This window comes from Varroa jacobsoni, unplaced genomic scaffold, assembly GCF_002532875.2.
Source record: "Varroa jacobsoni isolate VJ856 unplaced genomic scaffold, vjacob_1.0 scaffold_1460, whole genome shotgun sequence".
NCBI lineage: Eukaryota > Metazoa > Arthropoda > Arachnida > Mesostigmata > Varroidae > Varroa > Varroa jacobsoni.
Genome location: NW_019214362.1, coordinates 137,348 through 154,001, shown reverse-complemented (window position 1 = coordinate 154,001; position 16,654 = coordinate 137,348). Strand labels below are relative to the sequence as shown.

Genomic DNA, 16,654 nt, shown 5'->3' with positions numbered 1-16,654 from the left:
CGTTTTCGTTGCCGGTTTCAACTGATACTGCTCTATCCTATTTGACATTTTCCCCTCACACCACTGAACAACATGTAAAATAATTTTTAAAGCATACTTTCGATTAGCTTCTATTTATTCAGAGATTACACGAGTCAATCTAACGCTTACTAACGACACCGTTCGATCGATAAGTGGAGAACATTCATTGATTTAACGATCTTCGATCGATACTTTTATTGTACAATGAAAAAAAAAAAAAAAAAATCCTAATGTCAGCTCGTACGGGCGGTTTCTTTAATAACAAAAAACTATATAGATAACCAAAAATGCGATCGTATTGATTCACTGCCATTTCTTATCGTGTATTGCCTTACCCAACGATTACTTTTATGGAAACCACCTCGACCCCGATATATATATACCTTGCCAATTTGGTGCCTGCTGATGCACCCTCTTAGATGTTTATTATACGCTAGCCAAAAGCGACTTATCTGTCATAACAATAATAATCTCTGTTTTCTTTTCTTTGATAAACTCGGACATGAAAGTGAGCAAGAACCTGCAGTGGAGTAAATCTTCGTGTATTGTTAATTTTGGTTCAGCGGAGATTACGTCTCGCTCTGTCCCTCTATGACCGCCATTATAATTTATCTTACCTGTTTCTATTATAATAATTATTACTTTGGGCCAGTATGCAGGACTATCATTGATAGAACGCCCCGTCTGCGCCCCAAGTGTGGATGTCCTCCTTTGGTGAATAAATTGATTGATAATAAATAGGTCGTCAACGGCCGAATTGACACGCGTGCGACGTACCAGCGAGCCTTTGCTTCGAGTTATTTTCGACAATTATATTCCACTTATTCTTTAAGTTGACTTTCATTGGACCTCGGGTGCTGCGTTCGATGGATGAGGGAGTGCTTTATGGGCAGAATTTTCTCTGATAACTGGCTGGGATCGTACCACAAACAAGAAGAGGGCAAAAAAATAATAAGTGCTGGAACGTCCGATGGCCTATTCAGGTTTAACATGAATTGTGCGTGTTGAAAAAATTCACGTAAGTTGTGTCATCGGTCGTAAAAGCGACCCTATCATTAATTTGATCAAAGCGCTTTGACTAGTGTCTAAAAGTAGTTGCAAAATGTTTGATCGATAAAGTACCAGATAGAACACCACAAAGCTGACACAATATAACTCCTATTAAGATTATCAAGCATTGATTCAAGTATTACTATTAATATTATGATTTTTGTGGATTTCGAAAAAAAAATTGATGAGAAAATTATCTGCATCGACGTAGGCTTTAGACTGAAGTGAAAGATATGACGTTGAAACGAGAGGAAAATCAGGAAACAGCCGTAGTTATGACGGTATATTATCTTTGAATACAATCCCCCAGTGTGATAACGAACTGGACGTATCAGCGCTTGTTCTTTTGTCTGCAAATACCTTGAAATTCAACTAAAAGTAGATGAGATCTTAGAGGTTTACAGAGATTTATCAGGTGAAAAGTCACTTAGTCGTATTATATAGAAATAGCAGCCTTTGATATAGGAACGATCTACTATCTTTTAGGCGCGTCCTGAATATAAAAGAAATAGCCTTCGACGAATGATTTGCGTGCTCCGTCCCGTTAGCGTGCCTGCTCACCTTTTACGCATTATCGAACTAATCCATAATGAGATTAACTCTACGCAAGCTTGACGAAGAACGAACGGCCATTTTGGCTAGAAGTTCATAGAAGAATTCATGTGATTACTCGACCAGAGAAAAACCGTCAATCACTTTCAATCCAAGGAGATAACCTACATTCTGAGAGATCCGGATGCTCACGGATAACTTTGTGGGTATTCAATATTTGTTCCATCGAACATCGTTCACCTGTTTGTTTGAAATAGAGGTAAGTAAATAGAAGTGGATCCACATCTACACCTATCCGATTTGTGAACAGTGGGCGAACATGAGCAAGTAATTGCGTGACCACCGTCAATAGGGGAATCGTGTATTTTTCCGTCAAAGTCTTAACGGCCTTCATAGCGTGTATGACGTCGACGGTGTGTAGCTGATGACCGTCTACGACGACGATTCGAACATAGAACGTGACATCAAATCGTCCGTAGGCTTATATGCGACCTTTTCCTGTCAGATCACTGTTATACGAACCCAAATCAGATAGTGGCAGGGTAGTCAAAGGTCCACCTATGGTTTAATCAACTCAATGCTTCTTTGGTGATTTTTGCCATTTCCATTCAGACGAAAGACGAGAGTGCTGAAGCTAAAAGAACGTCGACAAAGGTGTCCGAAACATATAATAGACATTTAGAGTCTCATTTCTTACTACAAAATAAATACGACGAATATTCCGCTTATTGTTACATTTTCAATACGCTGCTTGTAGATGTGTAGCGATGATCAAAAATCCAGTTTAATCGGAATTCAATATAGTAGAAATGCCGTGTATTTTTTTTACCGTGTGTACAACAATGTAGCTTAGTTTGATCGCAAAAGGTAGAGACTAGCACATATCTGGTGGGGACATTGTGGTCTCTAGCATAAACCGCTCTCCTGACCGTTACGTCATACAATAACAATAGTCTTGAACGGAGTTTTCAATATGAAAACCTACGCGACCAGCCGCTTAGTCAGCGGTCAGTTAGTTTTATTTATTGACATCGTTTACTACGATAGCCGCTTCAAAGTCTTCGCGAGTTCTCACCTCGCAGGTCGGCCCGGGTTCGATGCTGACTGAATCCGAAATGCAATAGTCGGACAGTTGAGAATAACAGGACTCATTTTTATCAGGAGCATTTATATATATATATATATATATATATATCTATGCGTTGGATACCTTTTCATTGCATCAATGCTCAACTCTTCGCCTGCCATTAGTAACGAACGGTTGATGTTCAAACTTGATCTTGTTTCTGCTCGTCAGCGGGTAGAAAAGAACAGTTTGCATGAAGCTATACACTGTTCTAGTCTGAGTGGCAGAAGTTACCGATCGGACATACGTTTCAATGATATTTTGCACATTCGACTGTTTGGCGGATCGCTTCATATCTTCTGCATATACCCTACCAGCCTGTTTTCGTCTTGATAATAAGTTTGCAGACGAGAGAAATGATCTAACACAGCCTCTCGCCACGAGAAATTGAGAGATCTACTTTAAAGGTTCTTGTATGCTTGTATTACATGGCCAGTTCTATCGTCAGACCGCGATGTGGTCCTAGGCGTACTGCTGTCTTTAGCCAGAAACTAAGCGTTACTTTTGCTTCTTCTGTTGACAAATGGCTAGCGGCTTTGTAACATATGATGCCGATGAGCATAAAAGCTATACGAGCAAACTAACAGTCGTTGACAAGGTTACGGCGGGCGGGCGTCGCCACCGACACGTTCTATTTCAATAAACGTTTTTCACGTGGAGGGCCAGCATTGCAGACAAGACCGCCGACACTGCACTGCCGATGTCAACGCCTTATCTCTGTAGCAAGTCGTCTAGAGAGTATTTCGATCATCGTCCGAAACACAGATCTCCTCGTCGATCAACGATAATCTTGTTTCATTTTCACCCTCCCTAGTTTAGTTGACTGTTCTCAAGGCTGGGGACCATAGTTGCTCATGAAGCGCGGTCGATATGTTCTCTCTGTGTCTACGATCGCCTATTTACTGTCGTAAATTGGTTTCAGTGGCTGTTCAGTGTTGGCCAGATAACATGCCGACAGCCAAGTAATGTCCGTCGGACCAACGTCAGTTCACTCTGTATAGCCAAGAGTCAATGTATCCTTGGCCAGTAGCGGCCAATGCTGCTGAAGTCATAGCAGCGGCGACGGCGGCGGCAAAGGCAAAATAGGCCCGCAGTAGCGTCCGACTTTACTGCGCGAGCCTCTCGTTCTATATGCGCTGATTTTGTTACTGGCCGCGGTGGCGGTGGCGATGTGTGATGTTAGTGCCTGCGTTGGCCGATTTGGCTCCACCAAATCTGTAGAAGCCATACACGCACACACACGCTTCGTTTTTTTCGTCGTTTTTCGTTCAGTCAATTCTCTGACGTCGGCGCTACGGTATTCCTGAAGTGGATGACGGAGGATCGACAAGGAGCAGCAACAGCCGCCGCGGCGGCACTCCCGATCGTTCACCATCAGCTGTGCTTGGTCTCTCGGTCGGCAGCTCGTTCTAGCCGTCAGCTCGAGCCAGACCAGTGACCGTCACAAGCGTGGCGTGCAGGCGGCGAGTTATTGTTCACGCAAACGTCGATAACTCGACGATGCCGAAAAAAAGCACGAAAGAAAAAAATAGCAAAAACCGCGGACGAGTTGCTAGAGCGATTGTGAAGCATCGGCGGCCTTTTCAGAGATACCAGCGAATAAGCCCGACAGCCCCAATAGAACACTAAAGGAAGAGGGAAAGACGATAGAAAAAGATGAAGTTGTCTTTATCACTTCGACTTGAAGAACTCTACGCCTATGTAATCGTTTATGATAGAGCCAGCGCCGCGACCGTCGTCGCCAGCGCCAAATGGCCACCAAATTTTGCCAGTGTTAAAGCAACGGCCTAAGCTGACGATGGCCAAACGACGACGAATCAGAAGCCTCCAAGTGCTTAGTGTTAAATAGTGGCAATTGAGGATGAAACTTTAACTGAGTGAGTCGGTAGATAGGCCCTGCCAAGCTCATTGCGGCGTACGATGCTTAATGCAGAGACGGCACATTGACGCCTTGTTCTCAGGACGAAGGTGTCACTATAAGGGATCAACGTTTTGGTCGTCAGTGTCGCGGCGCTATTAGCAATCAAATGGCAATAATAGTATTTTCATGCATTATTTGTTACAGCCGGGTGCAGCAGGTGCTCGCGAGGATGCTTCCGGAGAGGCCTTTTAGGAAGAACAAGGTTATATTGTACCATATGGTGGTATGTATGTGCGTGTTTTGGGAGGCTCTATGGAGACGCGTTTCCACTTACGAGTAAACATGATGCCATAACAAATGCTACAAGCAAAGATGAATTAACTGTACAGCTTAATGAGCCTATTAATAAAAATCGGGTAAAATACAGTGGTCTAAACCGTGACAGCCTCTTTATAGATGCTTCTTATATGGTGCTGCATTTTTCAAACGAGAACTACTGAGTCGGCAGTCGTGAGCATCAGGACCACTCAGTTTCGATATCAATAAATGACAAACGTCTCGTCTTCGAGAAGATGAGCGTTCGTGACGGTTTTTTTGAACGCCTTCAGGTGAAGACAAGGATCGGCTATTTCGAGCTGAATCTCGACAGGAAGCTAACTCACTGTACATTCAAAGCGCAATTGATGATAGTGATCTAATAACTATTTAATTTCTTCAAATAATAATGAGTATACGAGCAAATTGTCGTAGCAGCAGGTAATCGCAAGGTAGTATCAGTTCTAGTATATGCTATAGTATAACAGTCTTGCCGTGTTATCCGTGTCGTAATTAGACGGCGAGCTCTAAACGGCCTTGGGCCGTGTACAATAGATATTGCTTGGATGAAGCACAACCACAGGCAGATGCACATGTGTTCTTTCTGGTAATTTTTTCGCGTTTGTTAGAGACTAAAGCGAGATTCAGCAGTCATCGCCGTCACTTGACTCGAGCGTATATATACTGTAAGCTTGCATTGCAATGATGCATTGACTGCAATTGGAAAAAGAAAGGAGTTATTGTTATAAGCTAAGAATGATGATTCCGGTGTACTTTGGACGTCAGGTGTATAATTTTACATACCTCCCCTGTATCCATATATAATTTCGGTTATTTCTTTTACATTTCTTCCGTACGAGTAATTCACATGAGTGTATAAAGTAGCATAGACTTAATAAATGATGGGTACAGATATCCATTTATGAATTACGCAATAGATCATTGTGAATTATATTATAGCACAAATATGCGGACATTGTTAGTGTGAGGGTGCAATTTTTTTTATGCGCCATTAACTCGCTTTATTATCATCAGACCTCACAATTACTAGAAGAATCGAATGGAATCACTGTATAAAACAGACAGAGTAGTGTCTTATCCATTGTTCTGGCTTTCTATAATCGATATCTAAAATGTATTTTCATGAAGAAATGATGATCGTGACGCAATGCTCTGATTTATCAAAGGCAGCGTGACGTCTCGAGACAAATCTGTATCCACCTTCGATGAAGTAAGTGGGCTTCGAACATATGCGATATCTTGAATTTGAGCGCACAGTTAGGACCACAGTCAGGAAAAGGACGCTCGTATATAGGGGTCGATGTCTGGCTGCATTGAAAATGTATCTGATGTGTGTGTTAACGGGCCCCGATAATCCTTGCGATTTTTGCAACTGCGCAGGTTCTGTTCCCCAGTTTGATAACTGACAAGTCTTCCCATTGTATCGTGACGCCCCAGTGCATGGTTCTTGTATCTTCACTATACATGCTGCATTGCTGGCTCGCTGACGATGCACATGATTATGTGTAGCTGCTGGCTCGAGGGGACACGGCGCGTAGGAGAAGGGGCAGAGTGTAATGGCGATCGATCAATAATGATCGACAATGAATCTTTGAACTAAGCGAATAAGCGTGCTAATTCGGTAGGATGAGTAGAGGAGCTTACCATTAATTCGGTGGGATGGACAAGCAGGCGCACACAAATCCAGCTTTTAAGGCGCTACTTCTGCTAGGCCATTAAGGCACGTAGTTCAAGAAACTTGAGGAGGAGGCACCGTTATGTAATCGATGTTCGACAGGTCCAACTGCCGTAGCAACAAAAAAAGCCATTGTAGCCAAAAGCTCTTTTGAAGGTAGCCAGGTAACCTTTTGCTGTTGTCCCGGTAATACTATCCAGCTTGCATTGGTAAGTGGGTTACTTGTTGGGTATTTGCATTATTATTACGAATGACAATAACCATACTACTATTCCTGTAATACCTATAATTTTACGGAAATACGCTCCTTGCCCGTTCGCGGCGTATCCGTAGCATTAGAAGAATTGCAAAGTTCCTGTTCGACAGCTGAGCACTTACTCATAAAATTCCCAGTTTTCCACGAAACCCATGTCAGGGTACGTTTAGATGGATCCGCGCACATTGTTCGTATTAATTTATAACAAATACCTGAAGAAGGTAGGCTATAGATTTGTGCACTAAATGAAACAAGATGTGAGAAGCACTGGTACTATGCTACTTTATAGGATCTTCTAAGACTTCTTTACATTTTCTTAGACGCACATTGTTGGTTATATAGATTAGTAGCCTATCTTTTAATGAACTAACCGGTGTCATTCGGCCCTGCGGCAATGCGCTCTTGTCTATGTCTGCATCTGCTATTTGACGATTGCTATACCAGCTGCTAAATACGGTAGGTAATATTTGATAGCATCGATATCTATCGCGAACGAAACCCTTCCAACCCACGCGAATCCTTGAATGGTATAGAGGCGGTACCGTCGACGCAATTTGGCCTTCCCGACGCGGCCCGTTGATTGATGCCAGCAAGTCTGTAGCCTTCCCGGTGCCTGCTTACGTACGTCCTCATCCGGCCAGGTACTCACGATTACCCCGTTCGACTAAAAGGCGTAAAAACCAACTCGCGATCACACTGACCGCACTCAAACAGTCATCCAAACTGTTGTCACGTGGATACAAGAACGCCAGTGACGAACATATCCGTCCGCAACATACGTACTACATTTAGGACACGCTAGCAGAATAAAAAGTAAAAACAAAGATAGATCAGCCAGATAAACAGAAAGATAGGCGTCGTACATGTATATAGTACACGATGCGTAGATATGTATGGTGACTGGTCATGGCTGAGGTCGAATGGTGACCTTTTGATGTGCAGACAAGCTGTGTTACAATTATGGGTTGTAGGCCGTTATTGAGCTCGTAGTTCACCCGGAACTTGCTTGTCCTTACTACCTCTTCAATGCGTTAGCTACAACCTGAGCATGTACGGTAAATTATTGTCTGACTGTTAGGAAGGACCGTCAAATAGAACACCACGATGAAGCGAGACGAATCGCTGTGGTTATCCGGATCCTGAAATCCCTGGGGATAGGCGATTCGGCCATCGAAAAAAGACAAGGACCGATAAGCTCATCGTGCTTTTTCGGCTGTGACCACCAGGTCGCGCAGCCCCCCCAAAGCTTTGAAGCTTAAGATTTCAAACATTTTAGATTGTAAATGCCAATATCACACTTTAGAAAAACTCTACTATAATACTAATAATAATTATAGGTGGTCTGTCATATTGGCCACCTTACCTTAGGGCGGGAATTTATCTGCACAGTTATTGCATCTGACGGCCTAGCATGTTGCCAAGAGTAATCAGGCATGAAAAGTGCATATAATTAAATTTCGACGCAAAATTTGCAAGTTGAATGCCTATCTACAAGTTGAACAAAATAATAAGGTGTAAATCAGCTTAGATTTTTTTTGATAAATTTTAGTGTAGAAGTGTATAGCGTCATATTATGCTTGTTATCAGCAGTTCTTGTGACCTAATGATTAACGAGTTTTATCAACAACATGAACACCTTTTCCAAACCGCCTCCTAATATCAACTGTTGTTGTCGCTTTTGCAGTCCTTCGTTCATTCGTGATGGACCTATCTGTTCGCTCTGGTTCTCCCGCAGCTCCGATAAAGACTGAGATTCCTGAAGATGTGGATGACGTCCGCAGTTCTCCTGATGCCTCCGTGACACGGCTTTCACGTTCCCCTAGCCCCAGCCCCGTGAAGCGCGAACGGAGTCAAGGACAGGACAACGGAAGGCCACAGAGTGACTCCACGGCGGCCAACCCGTTTTTGAAACTCTTCCCACAGGTGGATACGCGAGGATCCGCTCCCACCTTTCCAGCTATGATGCATGGCCACCTTGGAGGTAATTAGGCGCGATTTCAAATACCATTGATCCGTAGGCGAAATATCTAAAATATCAGTCCTCTGTATTCGAAAGACGAATGAGGCATTTGAAACATTGGGTGTTTTTTTTCAAAGATAGATTAAGCAGCCAAACTTCTAGCTAAAAAAAATTAGGGGTTGCTGGTTCGAGTCCTGCCAACGAACTATTTCATACTGTTAATATCATTAACTAAAGAAGCATACGACCAGAGAACTACATAATCCTTTTTCCCCTATCGATATCAAGTGAAGATATCAGTTCCGAAACGGGTTGTCCTAAGGACCGTTCCTGAGAACGCGGTGTACTGCTTAGGTCAGCGGGCTATTCAGGAAGCAGCTACGCATAAAGAGTTGGGAATTACGTTTGGTAGGCGAGTAAAGGTTTAAGACCATGTTATGGATGTGGCTAATAGCTTGGTTCTCAGGGTGCTTTTAGTGCAAAAATAACGATACGAGATAAACATGCTGTGGTACTAAAAAGACGTTCATCTGCTTTAAGATGTGCATAACATGTTTCTCAACGATGTAGCAAATTGGATGATGATACTTACCGACCTCCAACATAGTGTTGAAACTACTACTCGACTATTTAATACTTTTCGATGACAAACTTAGAAATTTTTGCATAGTTCGAGGAAAAAGTCGAGTTTAATTCAGCGATTTGAGAAGTGGCGATTGTCATCGTTGAAAATCATTCGTCTGTATGATCCACCTGTATTTGTGGTCCGTCGAACCAACAAACAAAACCACCTTAATTGTCTCATAACCCCTTTTTAGTAGAACAGTTTTTGTATCATATATAATATTTGAGGTATTATACACGCTTCAGACCGTGAGGTATTTGAGAACAAACTCGCGGACCTCGTTTCGGCTGGAGCCACCGCAGGGCGCGCGAACCGTAGACAGAAGTATATCTTAAGAAAACCTGACACGTAGGAGTAGTCTTAGCGTTGGCCCGAAAAGTGCCGAGTATTGAAGATAAGCAACCTATACAAAAAGAACCAACTCAGCAGAGTATATGGCTAACAAATACGATTTCGGTAGGCGTTGTACGCGTCCGTCCTGACTTGTACATCTCGCCTGCTATCGCTGCGGGCCGCATGTACATAAATGAACGACCCATGCCTACGTTATCAAGAGCAGAGCTCGATAGAACGAGCTACTTTTGTCTGCACGATGTCAGAACTAAAATCAGGGCGATAATATACTTTCAAATATTGCGCCTAAAGATGTGTTTGTGCCTATATCCTATGGGTGTGCGTATCTGTTAATTGACTATCTTTGCATTGTTGAAATCCTCTCTCTCTTTCTAGTTCTCAGACAGTTCGTTGTTGCGCTTTTATTTCTGAAGCGGTCTATTGTGTAGGCTTGAGTATGTTTGTCTGCCGTCTGAACAACTCGGTGTGCCTGGCCTATCTGCTAGGCCATATTGCCATCACAACGTAGACAATCACCACATTGCTACTGTTGTCGGTGTTGTACGCGATGCTCGGTCGTGCGGCACGATTATCCGCCGGGTGACGATTCAACGAGTAGGGCCATTGTTTGGGCTCTTCCCAATCCAGCTTGTTTCTACGCGCTCGTGCTCCTGTTAACTGTGACTCTGCGACTGCTGCTGCTGCGATGGCGGCGTTTGCTCGTAAGCGCATACGGTAATAACTCACACGTCGTTAGTTATGGCCGTAACGTCAACGCCACGCTGCTGCTGCTGCTGCTCGCCGTGTCTTCGCCTTCCGTAGGACACCGACGGAGACAGGCGACAGTCGTAACTTGTAGTTGGTTACGTGGTAGCTGGCCATCCAGCGGTCGTCTAATGGTGTCTGTGCTATAAGTGCCATCTACGTAAAATACTACAGTCCAACCGCATTCGATAAAACGTTTTCTTGACTCGTCATTATGAAGTGAACGCTCGATTGCTTTCCCTTCGCCTGCTCCGCCGTAATTCCTAGTAAGTTCAGTAACTGCAACCTCCTGCACGCACCCTGTGGTGCATCCCCTCGCTCATTGCTCAGACAAGCTTCATCACATACTGTACTACTATTCTGTTGCTGATAGGGCAGAAAAGCGAGAAGAGGACGGCACAAGCGGCAACTAGATCAGTTTCGGATGGCTGAATAATCTTCAGCTTCATCTCGGATCCGCTGCCAGTCGAACAGGGTCACTGGTGGGAACAATCTCGTAATTGGTCATAATCGTTGTCTCAACAAGTAACAGCCATAGCTGCGTACTTATGAAACTGTTCGCATAGAACCACAGAAGTGCTGAATCAGTAGTTACTGATGGTAGTTACTAAGTTGGTAGATAGGCAAGAATGCCCGCCCACTCACTATTTCATGCACGATCAGTTCATGAGAATGTATATGAATTCGTAGTGAACGGATACGGTTCTAGACAGGGTCCCTCAATCGACTCCATTGCACAGTCAGCGCCATACCGTGTTTCGATCTTGACAATGTGCTTATCCATTGTCGAAAGACGTACTAGTTTATATAGTTATAATCATTCACAGGTGCAGTGATAAGAATAAGTTGAACGATAGTTGATCGTTCCAAATCGACGGCTTCAACTTGTCATGGCTGTTGAAAGTAGCTGAAGTTGCCTTCTTGAGGGAGGGTCTTGAGGGACCCTCAGACCAAATGTCAGGTGACTGAGCCTGCTTATGCGCGGTAAATGTGCCATCAACAACAACAACAACCTCGTGTCAATAACACACAACGACAACAAAAATGGACGATAGCATCGATACTGTTAGTAATGAACCGAGCCGTACGTTTTACATCGACATTCACGGTCACCTGTACATATATGTATATTGATTTGCGACTGTCAATCGGCAGAGGGCAGCTTCTGTGAACAGAAAACGAAGCTAGTTAGTATACACGTCTATTACCGTAAACGCTTCCAGTTCCACTCTTCACAGTTAATAATCCTGCGCGAAGACGTCTATCATTCACCTAAAGAGCCATCTTTAAGTGCTAAAGTCATCTAAAAAGCCAAAGAATTTATAACGCCTGATGACGATCAGCCGTAGCACCTTTTACCTTCTGCGCCCATCTAATTCAGCTTGAGTTGTTCACGTATAACAAATACGTAGTTTATAACGTATGATTTGAAGCTTGTAACTTCATTCATTGGCGTCGGCCTATCTACCAAACAAGCTGTATTTCTCTGAACTTTTCGCGAAAAGAAAGAAGAGACGATATGAAGACGAATGTGATCATCAGCTACAGTCAGAACGCGTGAGCTTCGTACTAGGCTTCGGGGACACACAATGAAGTTCAGGTTCGAGACCAGGTGCATATTCGCTTCATTGAATGTCAGTCAAGCTAACGAATTACCTCAGATACTGACGCCTTTCCATACGTAAAGTTCGGAACGTTCGCTTCTATGTCAAATTCATCGTAGCTAAGGCAAGACAGTATCCTGACACTATGACAGCGCAGATCTTCAGTTTTCATAGGTTGAATAACGATGGATTTTGGATGGACGAAAACGTGCTTGGTAAGCACTTAAATCCCATTTGGCATATGTAGATGTTAGAGGCTTTTAACACTTGTGATAGTAATCAATTAATATGTCATAGTGATAAGACTGGAACTATATTAAGGTACCAGCGTATTCGTTTGGGCGTGCTAAAATCCACCACTGGCTTCTTTTATATTCGACTGTGTTGAGATTTACCAGTGTCAACTAGCGATTGTCACACAATCAGCTAGCAGCCTTGGTTCCCGCTCTTCTTACAGTTATCTATATTCTTCTCCTGCTAATCAGTGAGGAATATTTTAAATGTACTATATACAGAAGCATTGTTTATTTACTTGAACTTTCACACGCTATGAGCAGGTGTAGGCTACTAACTCGAAGTTATAGCTTTGCAAGCCAATGACCCGCTATGTCCCATTAATCAGAAAATTAACCTTGACTGGGTGGGTCAATCAAAAAGAGACAAACACGACTCAGTGACGATAACACCGAATCTATATGATTTGGGTTGGGTCAGTAGGCAGGCTGTCGGCGTCTATATAACTGTTGCTTTGCACTGAACGCATACGTTCCAGATTCGGCGGACGTGCTTCTCTGACGAGCTGACATAGCTGTGGTGACTGATTCTAAATAGATCCAGACGAATGCGTTTCAATTATGTGTAACATGTCGAAATTCAATGAATAGATGGCGTAGGTTGTAAGGGACGTATGCAAACGATACGTCGAGAATGTGTTAACATAATGAAAATGTATTTTAGCGCTCTGTTCCAGTTGCGCAGCTACAACTCATTGAGCTACAACTCAACTACAATTTATATAACGTTTATTGATAGACTCTATTAACGTAGATAAGCATGATGCCTTACATATATAGATATATGTATATATTGGTAAGATTAGGGCGAAGCGGTTGTCCTACTTGAAAAATTTATTGCGCCAACATGAGATATGCACTTGTTGGCGTTTGTTGGGTAACGTATTTATCACAGGAGGTTCAAAAGAACGAAGCGCTTTAGCAGACAAAGGACCCTTCGTCCTTTTTGCCATCGATTGTACCTGTCTCCCGCTAAGCATGGTTAGGACATTAAACTCTCGTCCGATGGGTTCGTAGGGTTCTCTCGCCCTAGTCGTAATCTTTGGTCGTGACGAGTGAGTCCTTGTCGCCTATAGAATATGAGTGATATGATAATGAACTGCTATATTTTGTACAATGGACGTAATGTTATCAGGCATTATGCACTCTGAATCGTTTTGAAGTCTTTATAACAACTATCGATCGGCGCAAGTCCCCCAGATTGAGTCGCTCTTGATGTGGCCAACATGGATGTCTTTATAAGAGGCCAGAGACTTGTGTCACATTGGTGTTTTGTGAGTAAATTCTGCTACCGCTCAGATCAGAGGCGACAGGAACGGTAGGAACTCAACAGAACCAACCTAGTAGAGTTACCCATTACTTTAGACATAAATACGTCAGATCATCTCATTACGTAGACTAATTAGTAGCATTTATGCTTAGACGCGGATTGAGAGCTCCCGTGAGTTGTTTTCACCAGCTTCGATTCCGCAATTTTTTTAAAAAATCTTCAGAGAGCAAAATATGAATATGCGACGTGGCGTATGATAAAGCGACTACTCCAATCTGAATGCAAATTCATCAGCGGCCCCTGAATGTCCTCACGAGAATTTTTTTCAAACGTCGACGTTGTCATTAGCTAGGCGTTAGTTCGAACTTGTACTTCAAACGTCATAAGCACCCCATAGCATCGAGATGCTTAGTTATCTTTATTAATGCATAGTGTTACCTATCGCATAATTAGGCACCGTCTGCAGGCTGATGGCGACTGTTTTGGACAAAAACAGGCTGAAAACTTTATTTTCTCTAGCTGTATTTGTATTTAAACATTAAACTACACCCGAGATGATTTTCAAGTTATTGGCGTATCTTCTACCTTCGAGGCAATATCTCTAGTGCTTAGTCTGATTGCAACGAGGGTGCCAGATGAACATATTTGGCCTGGCAGCCTTGATAGCACTCGACTAAGCATGAGAAATACGCACGTTTACTGGTAGACTTATTTTTTATTCAAGCACAAAAAGACGCGGCATGACAAACGATCTAAAAATGGTTCAATATTCTAGCCGAACTTAATCCACCTATGCATATATGTTCGTCTCATAAGTAGTTTCTGTTACTGCTGGCTAAATCAACCTGATTCACTTCTATGCAACGAGCGAGTGCTTGAATTCCCATGCTGTCATAAATTGCCGATCTCCCCTGTCTGTCGACATAGCATACACTTCGAACAGAAATCCGCGATTCAGTAGAAGAGATATTTATCTAATTGTGTATTTACGTTTGTGGCCTGCTATTGCTGCCGCCGCAGCTGTGCGGCCATTAAGATTGAGGGATAGGCACGTTTGAAACCGTTTCTGCCGCCACTGTTTTTACGGTACTCGGGGAGTTTAGTTAGCCGACATCGGCCATCGCCAGTGGTGCGGTGAAGTCCTCACTCAGTATCGATATCACAGCGCCATTGGCTCTTCCTACGTGCGTCGTCGTGCCGGAAACTGCGATCGCTTATGCAATAGCACAAATATTAGCGAATTCAACGAGAGAGAACTATGTATTTCTACTTTTCGTTTCATTACCAGGCTCGACCTTAACATTACTTTTAGTGATTTTATTGTTATTTCGGCAGCTATGAAGTACACTATGTTAGACTATGCGGCATCGTTAACTTATTGTAAGTTAATTATATCATAGCATATGTAGATACGATATGAACATATCTATTTCAAATCACGAGATTGTATCCGTTTTGGAATTCTGGCTGTATATGATATATGCATCAGACGATTTACGCCTGGGTAGGAAACTGTGCAGAAGGAAATGCTCGTGCGATCTTCAGCTGAAGTGCCACATATATGTGTATGACTCTATAATCGTATTTTGAAGCGGCCAAAACGAAGTTACGATTCAAAAGTATGCATCGAAAAGCCAAACTTCTGAATATGGACTGCTGACAGCCATATATCTGTTACATCCGTTGCGCCGACACAACTCGAGGATAATCACCATACTTCCATAGCTTTCAACATGTGTTCGCAGAAAATACGAATGTATATACGAATACCTAGTGTGAGCATCAGTAAACAAAAATAGTGCCTTGTATTATTATTACTGCAATTTACGTTTGCTGGTTTAAGTAAAAAAAGGACAAGCTGCATGTAGAAGCTTAAGGAGGACAGAGCACCTACTCACGCTGGTAGTCGTACTACGATCACCTGTCAGCAGCAAAAGCGGGATTCGAATACATTTGGGATAGCGAATTTGCTCTATTGTGCTCCTTACGTCTTTGTCAGTGCGACTTTGTTGCGGCCAGCGTTGTTTTCTCGTTCAACGTCGACGTCGCCGCCGCCGCCGTCGTCGTCTCTGTTCTCGTTGTCATTGCACGTCTTGTCCTTCATTTTTCTTCAGTTTCTGTTTCTGCTTCGTTATCGGCTACTGCTACCGCTGCTACGACTTCAGCTGTGATCCCCATCGAAGCGACCGTTTTCGACTCATCGTGGGAACCGAGGTTGCCGTAGTAGTGTCGATACACCCTTCGTTGCCGACGCCACTGATGCAACCGTCATTTCTGTCTACTTGCGTTCTGCCGTCGGTTTGTGGGCCGCTCCCCCGACCACGTCACTCGGCAACAAAAATTGGTCCTCAATGTCTATGAAATGTCGTCCATTTTGTTGCTTTGGGTGGCCGATCGAACGTGCCGACGTCCGCAAGCCCACTTGCCCCATCAGGCTCTTCTCCGCTGCAGCGTCCATGGCCCCCACTGCGGCCACAGTTGTTGCTTGTCTGTTAATTAAGTTTAATGGATAATGTAACCACCATCATCAGCATCCTTTACAACACCTTAGCGGTTATCCACATGGTATTAATGCCAGCGAAATCGACCCCAGCTAGGCCGCTGTATAGGCTTGTAGGGACAGTGTTTAAATGAAAGCGGTCTTCAAAAATGCCTCAGTGATGTTTACTTGGCTGACCGGCTGATCGTTTCGGACTGCCGGCGAACGCACATGGTGATAGTTAAGGTACTCAAATTAAACAGCAGGCGGACAAACGATGACAAAGTTCAGTTGCTATTGCTACTGCTGTTGTAACCATTTTTATCCGGCGACTTTACAGAGTCACTGCGGTACATTGGCCGGCCAGCTAGCCGTTCGGCGTTGCCGCGTACCCCTGTCCGGAAAATAACGGGCTGGGTAGAATAGATTGGAACGGAATTATTTAGAA

The 16,654-nt window shown here is 43.4% G+C and overlaps 1 protein-coding gene across 1 annotated transcript in view; it reads left to right on the top strand.

Moving 5' to 3' along the window:
* LOC111270285 (uncharacterized) overlaps positions 1-16,654 on the top strand; it is a 31,838-nt gene that overhangs the window by 7,179 nt on the left and 8,005 nt on the right. The window contains exon 2 of the mRNA XM_022850430.2: positions 8,562-8,858. Within this exon, the coding sequence (XP_022706165.1) occupies positions 8,579-8,858 (280 nt within the window). The 5' untranslated portion in view covers positions 8,562-8,578. The remainder of the gene's footprint in view (positions 1-8,561; positions 8,859-16,654) is intronic.